We start from the raw sequence: 15,650 nt of genomic DNA, 5'->3' as shown, positions 1-15,650 counted from the left end.
TACTCTGCATCCTGCTTGGCTGATGGAGGCATCACCGTGGCTCACTGGCCAGGCTGACAGGCATCACACCACGGTTATTGCTCCAGTGGCACACAGCGAGCTCCAGCCACTGCCCAGAGGGCAGCAGGATCTGGCTCCTGGATCCTGGCACTGGAGCGATGGCTCTCCTTGTACATGCTCCGCTCTGCCATATTGTCCCATCCACGCTTAGCTTGCCAGAGCCTGGTTCCCTTGGGTACTGGAGGGGCAGGATTGGGTCCCCGCTCTGCCTCCTGCCTGCCTGCACCCCCAGGGCTGCCGGCTCCTCCGGCCACTCTCAGGCGAAGGCACAGCAGCTGGATTTCTTCTTCTGCGACTCAATGTAGTCATGGATCTGGAAGCGGGGCTCATCCAGCGGCTGCACCGCACGCTGCTTCAGCTCCCTGGGTTGGTGGAGCCACGTTACCCCAACCCGTCTGCTCCAGTGCCAGTGCAGGAGGCAGTGGGGCTGCGGGGGGGCACCTCCTGTGCCCGGGTCCCCCAAGTACTCACTTGGCAATGGCAAGGAAGGCCAGCTCCACGTTCATGCCCGTCTTGGCACTCGTCTCCATGAAAGGCACCCCATACTCCTGCAAAGGCAGCATGGCCCCATCAGCGGCCAGCCCTGAAACGCCCTTCTTCCCCTCCAAATTGTCCCTGTCACCTGGCCGAGGCTTGGGGACAAGGTGCTCTCCCCTCTTTGCCTCACCCCAGGTTTTGTGTGCAAGCTGCTGCTGTGCTGCCCGTGCTAGAGCTAGGCAGGTCTGGGCACCCATCAGAAGGGATGGCACGGCTGCGTGGGGACCCTGGGTGATGTGCAATTGTCTGGGGGGGCTGCAGCTGGGGTAGACCCCAGCACAGCTCACCCTGGCCAGCGATGCTCCGTCCTCTGTCCTCACAGCCCTCTCGCTGCTCACATCAGCCTGCCAAGAGAAGGAAAGTGTCACCACATAACAGGGCTGGCTGGCATCCTGGGGGCATCTGTCAAGCAGGCAGTGTGGGGTGCACAGGGGGCTGCCAGGAACCGGGGGTGTCAGGGACCCAGGAACAGCCAGTGCCCAGAGGAGAATCTGGGAACTGTTGAGCATCTGGGACCTGGGTGGCATTGAGGATTTGGGGGGAGCACCTGAGATCTGGGGACACTGGGGACCTCGGGTAGCATCCAGTACCTGGGGGCATCCAGGACCCAGGGGGGTTTCTGGTACCCTGCTGGTTATTGAGAACCCAGTATCATGCAGGATCCAGGGGGCATCCGATCCCAGGAGAAAATCCAGTACTCAGTCAGACATCGGGAACCCAGCAGCATCTGGGACCCCCAGAGAGAACCTGGGACCTGGTTGGGCATCTGGGAGTTGGGACTACCTGGGATCTGGGGGTCCATCCAGGACCTGGCTGGGCATCTCGTACCCAGCAGCATCCGGTACCCAGCAGCATCCGGTACCAGGAGCCTCAGCCTCGTGCTGCCCTCCACTGGCTGCCGGGGACACTGCCCCTTCCCCCTCCGCAAACCTCTGGGGTCACATCTGGGCCTGGCTGAGTCCAGAAAGCAGCAGAGCCCGGCGGAGGGTGCAGGCAGGGCACCCACCAAGCCCCATCCCTCTGCAGCCCCAGGGATGGTGGGAGCAGGGCAGGGCTGGCACGCCACGGCACAGAATGGCACGGCACAGCAAACTCAGGGTGAAGGGGGACCCTGCACGCACCTTATTGCCCAGCAGCATGATGACCACATCCTTCTGGGCGTACTCATGGATCTCCGTCAGCCAGGCCTGTGGGGCAGTGGGGCTGGGTCGGGGTGAGCGATACCCCCATCCCTCCCCTCTCAGCCCTCACACCCCCCCAGTGAGGACTGGGAAAATGACTGGGTTTTTTTTTGCATGGGAACTGTCCCAGCATCGCAGCCAAACAGTCCTGAAAACGCCCCGTCTCCTGGCTACGGCCCAAGCCTACACGGAGTTCGTGTCCATCCCAAACCCTGTTTTCTCCCTCCAGCCATTTACCGTGTCCTTAAATAAAACTCACCCAGCCATGCAGCACCCAGCCAGCCGCCCCGGGGACCAACACCCAGCCGGCTGGGTCTGGCCAAAGCAGTTGGCACTTACATGCAAAACAGCCTTCAAAGTGCCCTGAATACCCAGCAAACCATGGGGGGCACCGACGACCCCAATCCCCGGGGACAAACACGCTCCCTACCCCATGGAGGGGACTTACGCGGATGTTGTCAAAGGACATTTTGCTGGTGATATCATAGAGCAGGAGCAGGGCTGGAAGGGAAGAGGCAGAGGCATTGCCCCGCTGCAGGGCTGCGCTCTGACCAGTCTCCCCCATCCCCGCTGGCCCCCGAACCCACCTTGGGCATCTCTGTAGTAGGCATGGGTGACGCTGCGGAAACGCTCCTGTCCTGCCGTGTCCCAGATCTGCTGAGAAGCCACCTCGGTGAGAGTGGGGAGGGGAAACCCTCCAGCTGGGGATGCCTCTGTGGCTCTCAGCCCCGCTGGACCACCACGCTCAGCCTTGAGAAGTAGTTCCAGCAATCTGGCTGGGAATTGCTCACCCCCTCCCAAAGCTCACCTGCAACTTCACCTTCACACCATCCACAGCCACCACTTTGTTCTGCAGAAGAGAAGGAGAACACGTTTATCAGCCCAAAGCTGGGGGATTCTCCACTGCTCCACGGTGCCTTGGTGCAGGTGCCGGCCAGCCCCAGTGATGGAACCCGCCATTCCCTGGCCCCACAGCTGCTCTCTCCTGGCTGTCAGGATGAAGCAAGGCTGCCCGTGGGGCTGGATGTTGAAGGCTCATTGCTACAAACCCTGGTCCTGCTGAGGGGCTGTGATGCTGTGTGGTGGCTACAGGGACATCCCAGAGAAGCATCCCATCACGCCAGGGTGGAAAAGGGCAGAATCAGGCCGTCGGAGACAGGACAGCAAGATCTCAGTCGGCTTTGGATCCAGAGCCTTGGTCATCTCCTCCAGCCAGCAGTCCTGTCCTATGGTTCCTGAGACTCCTGACGAGCCGGCTAACGACGCGGGCTGCCCTGCAAAGCCCAGGGACACCAGCCCCTGCCCGCGTGGCCACGGGAAGTTCAGCAGAACTGGGAAAGTGGGGGGGTCTTGCATGAACCACACGCAAATGTGTGTCTATTAATAACACCTTGGCCTGTTTTTATAATGTTTGCCTACCATAAAGTCCTGACCATTTTGCCAGGATTCCTCTGCTCCACATGCTGAAGGAACCACTGTTGCACTAAAAATTTGGGCTATTTGCAGCAATTTAAAGCTTTTGGATACTGTGAGCTGCCCGGGGGTGCTCAGCGCATGATGCTGGTGCCCACCTCAGGTTTTCTTGCTTGGCCCTTACAGTGGTTGCACACACTGAGCTGGGGGGTTGCAGGTAGCACATAGCTTTATCCAGCCTGGCAGGAGGAAATCTCCTGGGTTAAGGTGGTTTGCAGCCAGGTAGCAGGGCTGGGACCAGGGAAGGGAAGAGGCATTCGCATGTGAGTGGGGAAGGCAGTTACCGGGGCTTAAGCAATCGCTGTACCCAACTGGGAAGTGCAGGGACTTCTCTCCAGAGGCCAGGGGAAAGTAAAGTATAAGTTAGCAAAGGGCTGTTTTGAGGCTCTTAAAGAACTGTACTTGGAAGGATGATTCTGGAAAGACAAGACTCCCTATAAAAAATTTGGTTGCCTGGAATTGTTTGAGATGGAAATTTAGCTCATGTGGAGGTGACAAAGTTTGAGAAAATGGGCTGAATCAAACAAAAATGTGCCCTAGGAGACTCTGGAAATGACCTACCAGCAGCAAGCTGAGAGCTGCTGCAGGGGACACTTGAAGAAGGCAGAGCGGGTACGTACAAGCTGGCAACACCCCTGGGGCCACCAGCGCTGAGCCCAGCGGTGGGACGTGGCTGATTTTCTTTCTTTCATGACTTTATTGGAAGGACAGGCTGTGAGACTCCTCCAAAACGAACCCACACTCTCTCCCCTCAGCCCCTGCTCACAAACCTCCTCCTTCTTCCCCCCTGTAAGAGCAGCCTGAGCAGAAAAGGCAGCGGAAAACCAGAGCAGCTGTGGAGGCAGAGGAAGCGCTGACCGCGGTCAACACATGCCGGCAGCCGTGGGCAGAGCCCTGCCCGGGGACACCCCCATGACTTCCAGCCTGCTGAAATGCCTCTCTATCCTGTGCTGCAAAGGGCTCTGCCTGCCTGTGCACTCCCCAAGACTTTGCAGCTGAAATGTGAGGAATAGGGAGCAGCGAGAGCATCTAAACGGGATCCAGTGACCCTAAGAACTCCTCGGCAGCCAATATCAGCTCTTTCAAGGCACAAAACTATGGCAACCAGTGTTTGCCCACAAGCTGTCGGCCTCAGCCTGGCTAGGGGAGCGTGCTGGCTGCCCACCACACACCCTCAGCCCACGCACCCAGCCCGGATGGGCTAAACTGAGGCTTTTTGCTGATTTAAAGGCAAGAGGCGATGCTCCCAGTGGGCTCTTCCATCCATTACAGCTCTCTGAGGCAGAGGTAGAAGGGTTTCAGCAAGTGCCTGCAGCCAGTTGGGAGATCATTTGGGGTGCAGAGGCTGGAACCCCTCAGTCTTCCCTTCCCAGCACCCTGTCTTGGCCAAGGTGTGGGTTGGGGGAGGCGAGGGGCTGGCAGCCGTGGTGGTCTCACCCGGAAATCTATGCCCACGGTGGCTATGAACGTCCCGGAGAGAAAGGCCCCGTCTTTGAAGCGGAGCAGGAAGCAGGTTTTCCCCACGCCCGAGTCTCCAAGTAACATCACCTGCAAGATGGGTGCAGGGAGAGGTGTCAGTGGGACGGGGAGGGAGCAGCTGCCCTGCGTGCTCCTGAGCTCCCCCAGCTCCCTTGTGTCCCTCCATTTCTTTCCCCAGGGCTGATCCTGACGAGTCTAGGGAGCCCCGTGAGAGCTGGGGATGGGGTGGGACCCCTGAGGGTGCAACCAGGCAGTGCCCCAGGGCAGTGGAGCAGCCCCCAGCCACTGAGATGGGGAGAGCAGAAGAGGAGAGCTGGTGGGAAGGCAGGTACTGCAGCAAGAGCAGATGACTCCTGGCCCACCCCTGGTCATCTCCAAGCCCAGGAGGGTTCTCGGACAACCGGCCGCAGCTCCCAGATACGTGGAGCCACCTCCACCCACACTTTGCCCCCAGCCCAGGCGTGCCCAGCCCAAGCGCTGATCCATGGCTTGGGCAAAGCCCGCCGTGTCCGGGACTCTCGCCCTGTGGGTGCCCAGGGCCCTGCCCGCCGCAGACACCAAAGCAAACACAGCGCCTTTTCCCCTCCTGCTAAGCAAACAGGCTCAGCCTGGGCTCCCCAACCGTTCTGGCACCGCCAGACCCGGGCAGGCCACAGCCAGGACCGACGCCGGTCTCCATAAGCACAGCCTTACCCGGCGCCGTGCTCTCCTCCCTGCTCGCCAGCAGCCGCCCTTTCCTGCCCGGCAATAACTAACCCGACGCTGACTGCATCTATCCCTTGCCTGAAAATGGCAGTGAGCAGGACTCCAGCAAGAAGGTCCATCCCCAGAAACCCACCCTGCGGGGATGCTGGAGCCTCCAAAGCAAACCCAGGTGACCCTGCTGCCCCCGGGCTGGGCAAACACAGGGAGCCGTGGCCACCCTCGGAAGGGACGGCACAGCAAACGTCCTGCGGGCCAGCACAGCCAGAGGGGGAGGACCCTCATCCCCACATCTGCTAGATCTGGGATCCCCGCGGGGTGGGCAGGGCTGGGGGGGGGCTTAGCCGGGGCTGCTGCCTCCTTCCCCTTCCCCGGTCAGCAGCCGCTTCCTGGGTGCAGTCGCGGCAGTGGAGGAAGCGGGTGGCCCTTGGGACCCCCCCGGTATCTCCCGGGCCGGTGGGCAACCCCCAACCGCCACCCCTGCCGGGACTGGGGGGTTCATTCCTGCCCCCTCCTGCACCCCGCGCCGCCTCCCACCTTGCCGGCCAGCTCGTAGTCCCGGGGCAGCGCCGGAAGGGTCCCGCTGCCCTCCGGGGGGACCCCGTTCCCCGCCGGGGGGGTCCCGCTCTCCGCCGCCCCGCCGGGGCCGCTCATGATGCGGCCGAGCGGAGCTGCCGAGTCCCGGCGCCGCGGAGCCAGCGGGAGCCGCGGCCCCACCCGGCCCGCCTTCCTCCTCCTCTTCCTCCTCCTCCTCCTCCCGGCCAATGCCACCCCCAAGGCTGTACCCGGCCGCCTCCTTGCCCGGCCTGGCCCCAGGGTGAGGAAGAGGAGGCTCAAGGCTGGAAATCTGCCCCCCCCGCACCTCCCCATCCGGACCCTAGGTGCTGGGGTTGACCGGGGGCTCAGTGGCACCAGAGGGTGGGCAGAGCGGTGGCACGTCCCTCCTGGCACGCCGATGGGGAGAGAAGGAACCGCTCAGCCCGCAACTGAACATCCCCCCATTCCCCGCAAGGTGTGGGGATGGAGACCCGGTGATGCCGGATCACCTTCACCATGCTGGGCTGGTGGGGATGGCAGGGACGGCAGCTCCTGCTCCCACCCTACCAGCCCACCCGAGGGTGGGGCGTTGCCCCATACGCTGCAGCCCCGATGGCTGAGCTGGGCCCTGGGTTAGCACCGCGGTGCAGTGAAGCTGGGAGGAAACCAGAAGCAGCAGCTGTTAGCCGGAAGCCGTGCGCTGCGGTGAGCCGTTTCAGCGGCACCTGCGTCTCAGCCAGGACGGCTGCCAGGGCTCCCGCTTCCCCGGCTGCTCACAGCCCCCAGTATCCCTCTCCTGCCATTGGGGCCTGGCTCATAGTGCACTTCATTTGAGACAAGCCTAAGCATGGGAATGTGGGAGAAGTCCATGAAAGAGCCAGAGATGTTGTGTTACCCAAAAACTCACTCCACAAAACCCCATCCAGGTCCGTGCACTACAACTGCTCAGGATCTTCAGGCTTACAGGCACCACTCCACAGACAGGAACCTTCAGCCCCCCCTGATTTGCTTTCCCCGGGACAGCCAGCCCATCTCCCCTGTGCCGGGGCTAATCTCAGTGCAAACCGCTCAGCCCCACTCACGCCGCTGGGATTCGGGCGCGCAGGGCTCCAGTGCAGAGCCGTGCCCCTTGCCACTCTCCAGGCAAAGACCACGCACGGCTGCGGGAGGTCTGATGGCAGAGATGCCCTCTGCGATGGCACCCGCCTCCGCACCTTCCCTGGCTGCTGGCTCCTGCTCCAGCCAAGCCTTCCTCTGCCCCTCGGGAAAGGGAACCTGTATTTCCAGTCCCGTAACTGCGCCCAGACCGAGACAGGGGAATTATAGTTTATATACACTTTTTGGCCAGGAAAGTGGCCAGAGCTGAGGGATGGAGGCTCTCAGAGCTCCCGGATGCAGCTGAGCTGAGCTGGGCAGGAAAAACGCCTGGCTGAGCATCACCTCTGCCCAATGCCATTTTCTGCAGGAGAAATGAGGCAGCTGGGAGCTGGTAAAGGCCAGGAGCATGGCTGAGCCTCCACTGCCTGCCCAGGGCTTGGCACTCCCGCACGGGCACTCTTGGCTGCCAGCCCCTGGGCCGCTTGGCCCCAGACCCCCCATGCTGGTACTGCATGTTTCCCTGCTTCCTTGGCCAGAACTAGAGACAAAATCCTGGTGGGTAATGGGCTCCCTGTGGGTCGTAGCCTCTTGCTGAGCCCCAGCCTTGCCATGGATGTTGGAGGCATGCTGGTCTTGCCATGTGGCGAGATCCCAAGCTCTGTCTCTGTCCCGGGGTCCACTGGGAGAGGGGACACATGCGCCGGAGCCACTCGCCAGCCCCGCGGCAGCTCTGCAAATAGCGCTGGACAGCGGCCGAGTGCTTTTCCCGGCGCTGCCGCCATCTGCCTGGCATTTCACCAGGGCCCCAGGCTGCACAGGCAGGACACAGGCTGCCTTCTTGCCGGGAGAGCAGGGCTGCTCCAAAGGCGGCTTTCCATGTGCACTGCAAAGGGCTTTGCTCGGGCATGGCCCCACTGAGGGGTTTGCGGCGTGAAGACTCCTCCATCCCCCCCAGCAGCCCAAAACGCCGCTTCCCTGGCTTGCCGGTGAGCACGCAGGTAAACTGTGTCCTCAATCAGCAGCACCGAAACAAATTCTGCCAGTTCTTCGTGCTGAGCACCACTTAGAATCATAGAATCATAGATTACGATTACCCAAAAATATCTGCTCCCCTAAGGGTGCGCGAGGTTGCACAGCCCAGGGACCGGGGACGGGGCTCTTACCGTAAACCCAATGCCTACGGTGGCGGAGAAGGAGCCAGGAATGAACTTGCCCTGGTCAAACTGGACCAGCAAAGATGTCTTCCCCACACCACTGTCTCCGACCAGGATTGTCTGCAAGGAGCAGGTAAAGAGGCATCAGTGTATGGGAGCAGGCGATGCGGCGTGCAGCCAGGGGCCAGGCGTCTGGGGAAGGGGTGCTGGGGAGATGCAGCATCAAACGCAGCAGGATTGGGAGGGACCAGCCTGGCCTCAGCCCGTGGCAGAGCCATGAGCCCCATGGCAGCCCCATGGCAGCCCCACTGCACAGCCCCACTCAGCAGCAGTTTGTCTCCAGGGGCTGCTGGGTGCCAGTGCTGTGGCCAGATGGCTTGTCCCGCTGTGCCCTGCCCTTCGCTGTCACCTTTGGTCCTGCTGCCTGCCCAGGGAGGCATTTCCACTCCTCTGACCATCTCTGTAATAAATGAAACGTGCCTCGGGCTGAGCTTCAGGCACAAGCCCCACCGTGCCCTCTCCAAGAGAGGAGAGTGGAAGAGAAAGCAAAGCATAGCCCATGACAGAGAGCGAGCAGGAGAGACGCTCCTGACTCGGCTTGGGAAGCTGCTAGGCAGAGTCAGCCTTGGCTCCTACAGCTCTGGTGGAAAACCACTTTGGGAGGACTCTGGAAGTGCTGGGTCAGGTCCAAACCTGTTTAATAATGGGAGCTTCTCCCCCAGCTGCTGCAAAAAGACACTTCCGGAGCCATGCAGCCTCCCAGGGCACCAGGCTGTCTTCATGCTGCGCTAACGCCATGGACCTGCAGTGCTCTCTCACAGCAGGGTGCTGGATTTGAAGCCACGGAATCCCTCTGCCTCTCCAGCCCCTCATGGGAAGCCCCAGGGCTCTCCCGCAGGGAGCAAAGCTTGGCTCCCAGCAGAAGGGACGAGGGAGCTGTGCAGGTATCAGAGCTGGGGCATTGCCATCACCTCCTGAGTGGCTCCCAAGCTGCCGGCCTGTGGTCCTGGTAGCCATATCACATCCCCAGAGAGCCCGGCCTCCCTTCTGCCTGTGCCCATGTTCCTCCAAATCCCCAGCTGAAGGGAGACCAACGGTGCAAACACAACCCCTCTCCCTCTCCTCTCTGCCAGTATCTGGGTTTTGTTCACAGAGCCGCTGGCACAAAGGTTCCCATCTTTTCAGTAAACCAAAGCACTTTCAACCCTTTCACAGGGACGCAAGTCAAGACACTCTGCAAAACAGCTTCTTGCTCAGAAGTGGTTTTGGCTCTGCCTTCCAGGACATGGGTGTTCCTGTAGATGCAGCCCTAGCAAGCACTGAGACAGCCCCAGGGCAGTGACCCTGTCACCAGTCCCTGGCCACCCCTGAGGCTGCAGGGCTGAGCCAGCGAGGGCTGGGGCTGAACCTCCCCGCTCTCCATCTCCGCCTATGCCGCACTTCTCTGCATCTGTTGTTTCCCCCATCGATTTTTGTTTAGTCTGATGAAGCTTCAGCAGCCCTGCTCTATTCCAGGGCACCTCAGCCCTTTGTCCCAACCCCAGGTGACATCGTGAAGGTCACTCTTCACCTGCCGAGCAGGAGCTGTTGCTTCAACATCTTCCTGATGACCAGGGGAACCTTTGTGCACAGCTGGCTCCATCCCTCCATCACCTCCCATGCACTGAGGGGTCCTGGGTGAAACCCAGCCTGGCACCACTTCAAGCACCGCACGTAGCTGCTGGTGAAGTGCAGGGCAGAGGAGCATGGAGGAATGTGTTAAATCAAGTGCCTGAACAGCCCCAGTGGATCAAGACCCAATTTCATGTTCCCGGAGGCCATGGGGGACACAGCCACCAGGTACATGCCACAGTGCCCAGCACCCCGGTTCCTGCCACCCCACAGACCCCAAAGGAGTGGGCTGAAACCAAAAGCCAAGGAGCCTGAGGACCACAAATAAAGCAGGAACACGGACTGGTAGGAGACCAGCATCCTGCCTTGCGTAAATCACTGCACCACAACCTGCCTGGAGCCTGTTAGCACCGATACGCTTCGGCAAAATGCTTGTTTCAGTGAATCAGCATTTTCCCTTGAAAAAAAATCCCAAACCCTAAACTTCTCCTGGGAAAACCCTGACCTGCCCAGCAGAGCTGTTGGCAGGAGGGAGCCCTGCACCTCTGCAGAGCTGAGAGGCAGCAATCTGGGACCAGATCTGCAGCCGGAGATTTCTGTGCCTTCCCAGCTCCCTAACGAGACATCGGGCTGTTTGCAGGTCACTTGTACGTTCAGAGCAGCCTTGTGTGCTGGGAACCTGTGCGGGAGCTGAGGAGATGTCAGGAGGCAGAAATCTCCCAGTGAAACCCTTCCACCTGGGTTAGAGGAGCCAGGTCACCCCTTTCCCAGGGGGAAATTTCCCTGCCCAAGCCCCCGTTGGCTTTTCCCTGGGGCCCAGGTATGTTCCTCATGCAGAAAGCAGGATCTACCCCGGAGCAGCCACATAGGAAAACACCCCAAGAGTTCGTTACTGTGGGGCTCCCGTACTCCAGCACTGCATTTTTTGGTGCTACGCACTATTCCCAGGTGAATTACTGGTGCTGGGAGGTGCAACGAGAACAGCTGCGCCCTGCGGTGCTCTCCTTGGGAGCAGTTAATGCAGAGAAGGGCATTAATTATGGAGAGAAGAGAGCTGGCTGGAATGAGCACCAGAAAGCCTCCAGGATTTACAGAGAACATGTATAAAAGGCAGACTCGCCTATCAATAATTTAATTGGGATTTATAATAGAGACAACTCGTGAATTTCTTCATGACTTAATAATAACAATAGTAAAAGTTGGCCTGATTCAGCCAAGAGACTTTCCTAATGACTTTAGGAGAAGCTCATGAGCTCTGTGGAGGTACAGGCCCACGAAATAAACATAAAATAAGAATAAAAAAACAGCTGTGGTGTGGATGTGGCTACCCACTGTCAAAACTCAGGCTGGACATGCGTGAGTCACGATAACAAGAAGCCTCCCAGTGCAAAGCTCCGTACCCACCCCGCCTCTTTCCAGCACCCTCTGCCACAGCTCGGCCTCCCCAGCACCTCCTCAGCTCCTTGGGTATTCCAGGAGGTTTTTCTTTGCCTGGAAAACTTTGGCAAAAAAGTCCAGAGACTCCTTTTGGTGCTGCAGTTCCTCTCTGCAGGGAGGTGTGGGGATGGAGTGGTGCTTTGCTGGGGTGAGTACGCAGACGGGCTGGTCAAGGCGCAGGGAAACCTGGCCAAGACCAGGAGAGCAGCTCGGTGACACTCCCAAAGCACTGCTCCTGAGCCCCAGCACAATCGGAGCAATTCTTGTTTCCAGCTAAAGGAAATTATTTCCACTGGGTGGGCAGAGGTGAGCTCCCTTCCCCAGCACCCCACAGCTCGCCTGCTCCACAGCCCCAGCAGAGAAGCAGGCACAGTGTGTCACACACCCCTGAGCAGACCTGTCTGCCAGCTCTGCCTCAGGCAAAGAGCAAAAATCCCCAAATTAGGGGCCTGAGGCTAATTCAGACCTAGATGAACCACCTTCCTCCAAAATCCCTGCTAGCTTGGTGTAGGTTGCAGAGACAAGGCGGATAGATGGGGCAGCGAGGGCAAACCCGCTCAGATCTCCCCTGCCCGTGCTGGCAGCCGGCGAGTGAAGGAGATATTTCAGTCTGTCATGCCTTGGGAAGAGGAGTTTTGCATGGCTGTCAAGGCAGCGTAGGGAGGTGATTGCTGCATTTCCAGTGCCAGCCAAGCGGGAGGAGATCTGGGATAGCATGTGTGGGTTGAGGTTATCTTCCCAGTTCATTTTTCAGCTTTAGCAGGTGGTAGCTAGTCCTGAGTTAAATGTAGCTAGTAGGAGCCTGGCAGGGTAGAACTCCAGTCCTGGGTGATGTGGGGAGGGGAGAGGTGCCATCCAGGGGCTCTTCTGCTGCTCTCAGAGAGTTGCTGGAGCCCCAAACTCAAAGGTTCACTCCCAGGTCAGCAGGATTTGTCACAACAAATTGTGAGAATCGGGTATGTGTACCCCAGCGCAGCTGCCTGCAGGGCTCAGCCAGGAGGCGGCACTGGGAGAGGTCTGAGAGCGAAGCTGCGGCTGCTTTCTGCCCCTCGCCACCCCGTTCCCACCGTCTCTCAGGGACACATTAACGAGACTTATTTTTACCTGCTCTATATACAAAATCGCGCTGCCTTTCCCCGGCTCTAGGCAGTGCTCCAGGGTAACTTGGATGCTGCTGGATGCTGCCTCGAGCTGTGTTGTGCCACAGGGACACCTCAGGGCTGTCCCCATCCTGCCCAGGCGCTGTTTTACCATGGCCAAGCCTCTTACACTGGCTCGAGCCAGAGTCCAGGGCTCTCCGCCAGCCCTGCTGAGCCCTTGTCCTGGCAGAGGCTGTATTTCAGCCCTGTAGACATGAGCTTTAGAGCTGTGTATCAAACAAAAGCTGGCTCTCGGATCACGCAGGAGATCCCTGTTTGCAAAACCCCCACTAACACCCTGGATCAACCACAGCCCAGGGACACATCTTTCTCCTCCTGAAGCTTTTTCCAGCTAAATGGATCCAAGCATCCCATAGAAGGAAGAATGATGTGGCAAAGGGTCAAATCACCTGAAAGCAGAATCTGTCATTTTGTGCCAAGTGAAACTTTTCTGGAACAGCCCAGAACAAACCTCTGCTGTTCCCACTTTGAGTTGCTCCTAGTCCATTTCCTCCCCAGGCCTGGGTCTAGCCACCAACCAGAAATCACTTAACCTTGGCCTGCAGAGTGCAAAGCTCTCTTGGGGTTTCTCAGCACGTCTGAAATGTGATTCCTTGCTCAGAAACAAGATCTAGCGAGGTATTTGTTGCCTTACGTCCCTGGAGTGAGAGCAGGCTTGTTTCTGCACGACAAGCAACTCAGCCAGGAGCAGTAGCAAAATACCAAGGGAAACAGCAGAGAACACGGAACTGGGATGGTTATTTGCACGGGCAGCTCTTCTGCCCAGGAACTCATTTCTACCAATGTTGTTCCCCTATTGCAGCAGCTCGTTGCTGGAGAAGAAAGAGTTAAGGCTTTGTGAAGAATCAAAGTTTCTTGAGTCATCCCTGGAGGCATGTCCTATGTACTCGGTGTACAACAGAAATGAGAGTTTCTAGTAATTGATATTTTTCTGCTAATCAAGGGCTGGGCACATTGCCCTGAGTAGAACAGGATGTAAAACATCCTAGGATTTGCAAAGGATCCACACAGCCCCAGCCCTTTCCCTTGCCCTGCTCTGCCCCTGCCCTGCCCCTGCTCCCCAGGGGTGTCGATCCCTGCACAGTCACGCCGGGGACTGCAGCAAAGCAGCGTGAGGACAGCGAGAGGAGTGATGGGTGGATCTGGCAGAGATCAGCGTCTCCTCCGTGTCTCCTGGAGTTGCAGGGCAGTGTCTCACTGCAGGGAGCAAAAGCCCTGCTCCAGCAGAGTCTGCAGCAGAGCCTGGGCCACCCAGGTCTTGCGGGGACAGCAGCAGCCCCGGCCACCCTCCCTGCAACGTGGAGTTACAAAATGCAGTCCCAGGGACTCCGCAGAAGAGATGATTTTAAAGTAAGGAGGGCAGGGATGGACGTCTCTTGGGACACCGCTATTTCATGGCAGGTGTTTCCCAGCTCCTTAGGCTGACTTTGGCAACAAACCCCCGGGGTGCGCCTCCCCCCGACCCCCCGGAGCATGCACAGGGCAGCGGGAACGGCTGATCGCCGGCTGCAGGCTGTTCCGCGGTGCTGGCCCCTTTCCAGCGCTCCTGCCCGCTTTGCTTTGCAAACGCTCCCGGTCCTGCCGCCCCCCTCCCCACCGTCACCCGGGAGGTGGCGGCGATCGCGGCCGAGCCCCGCCGGTTGCCCAGCCCCGGCCGACGCCGGGTCGGGGGGAAAGAGCTGCAGCCGCATCCCCCCACCACCCCGCCGGGATGGGGGGTGGCGGACGGACCCCACTGGGGGAAGAGGAGCGAGCAGGGGAGAGGGACAGAGTTTGCCGGGGAAGTTCAAGCAGGCGACCGAGCCGGCACAGCCCCCGCCGCGCAATTTGCAGCCCCCTCCCCTGTTCCCCCTCTCTCCGAGCACCGCCGCTGCCCCTGCCCTACCTTGTGCAGCAGGGCCTCGTTGTAGCCAGCCCCGCCCGAGCCGGCGCCGGGGGTCTCCATGGCCGGGGGGCATGGGCCGGCTCCGGCCGCCGCGGGGGGGCCGGGCCGCTCCTGCAGCACCGCGGACAGCGCCCGTGCCGCCTTCAGCACCGCGGACAGCGCCCGGCTCCGCCCGGCCCGGCCCGGTTCGGCTCGGCTGGGTCCGGGCCCGTCAGCCCGGCCCGGCCCGGCCCGGCCCGGTTCCGCAGGGGCCGCGGATCGGCCCGGCCCGCTTCAGCACAGCACGGCTGCGTTCGGCTCGGTTGGGTTCTGTCCGGCGCGGCCCGGTTCAGCACAGCACGGCTCGGTTCCGGGCCCCCGCAGGGCAGCGGAGCGCTGCCCGGCTCCTCGCCGCCGCCGCGGCCGTGCCCGCCCCGCTCGCAGGGTTCCTCCGCCCGGACGAGGAGGGAGGGCGGGGGGAGGCCGGTCCCTCCTGGGGGCGGGGAGGCCGCGGGAGCTCCTCTCCGCGCGGGCAGGGCCCGCGCCAGTTCCACACAACCGCTGCTCTCTCTCCAGCCCGCCCTCCCCATCTCCGTCCACCGTGATACAGACACGCCCCCCCCCCCCGCCCTCCAGTTTACAAAGAGTCCGGGGGTCCCTGCCCAAAGGCACAGCCATCCCTCACCACCGGGAAACGCTGCCCTTCCTCCCTCCGCCATGGGATGTGTCTGTGGGGCACAGTCAGACGGGGCTGGAAGGCAGTGCTGGGCAGAGGTTTCGTGCTGCCAGCTCCCATCAATTGCTGAGCTGAGAGCACGAAGCCAGGTCCACTGCGCTGCTTGAGCCGTGCTTCGCACCCGGCTCACTGGCACTTGCGTGAGGGAGCCCCATGCCCGCACCGGGCTGCTCCGGCTGACACTTCTCCAGCCGTCAGCCTGTGCAGCTTTTGGGTGTCCATGGGCAGTGGAGAAGTGCAGACTTGCATGGTCACCAGAGTTAGCGGTGTGTCACCCCAGGGAGGGGCAGTGGCTTGTGCTAGCCAGGCCATTTCAGATTCTTTATGAAACTAGTGCTAACACGAGCCTGGCTAACCCAGCAGCTCCCCCTTGGAAACTCACCACATTCCCAGAGTCCAGTTAGGAGCCTGCTTGGAGTAAAAAACAAATTGTACTTCAAAACAGGAGGAATCTGTGCTTAAACCTGGAAGTGATAGTCGATATCTCATTGAGATACTTTTATTTACAAGTCCCTTTAGAGCAATCTGGTGTTCTCGATTAAACTGGAAAGAAATTAATCTTTACTGAGAAGTTTAAGAGAGACTCAATTCAATCTCCAGTTCCCTCCTTCCAGATCGGCA

At 60.1% G+C, this 15,650-nt stretch overlaps 1 protein-coding gene across 2 annotated transcripts; it reads right to left on the bottom strand.

Annotated features, from left to right (window-relative positions):
- Window positions 1-263: 263 nt before the first annotated feature.
- On the bottom strand, window positions 264-14,374 carry RAB37 (RAB37, member RAS oncogene family). Of its 2 annotated transcripts, XM_086624015.1 has the most exons (10): window positions 14,315-14,374; window positions 8,231-8,341; window positions 4,689-4,799; window positions 2,587-2,628; window positions 2,366-2,432; window positions 2,227-2,279; window positions 1,719-1,784; window positions 885-941; window positions 532-608; window positions 264-422 (listed from the first exon to the last, which is right to left on the bottom strand). In XM_086624015.1, exons 1-10 carry the CDS (start codon window positions 14,372-14,374, stop codon window positions 317-319), a joined length of 750 nt encoding a protein of 249 aa, XP_086480141.1. In that variant the 3' UTR covers window positions 264-316. The 2 variants fall into 2 exon arrangements, with proteins under 2 accessions (XP_086480141.1, XP_086480142.1); XM_086624016.1 differs by lacking the exons at window positions 8,231-8,341; window positions 14,315-14,374 and adding an exon at window positions 5,970-6,086.
- Between the last annotated feature and the right edge of the window lie 1,276 nt (window positions 14,375-15,650).

The sequence above is a fragment of the Tauraco erythrolophus genome, chromosome 20 (assembly GCF_009769465.1).
Source record: "Tauraco erythrolophus isolate bTauEry1 chromosome 20, bTauEry1.pri, whole genome shotgun sequence".
Taxonomy (NCBI): Eukaryota; Metazoa; Chordata; class Aves; order Musophagiformes; family Musophagidae; genus Tauraco; species Tauraco erythrolophus.
Note: the sequence above shows the minus strand (reverse complement) of the source record. Positions and strands in the feature narration are given on the sequence as shown.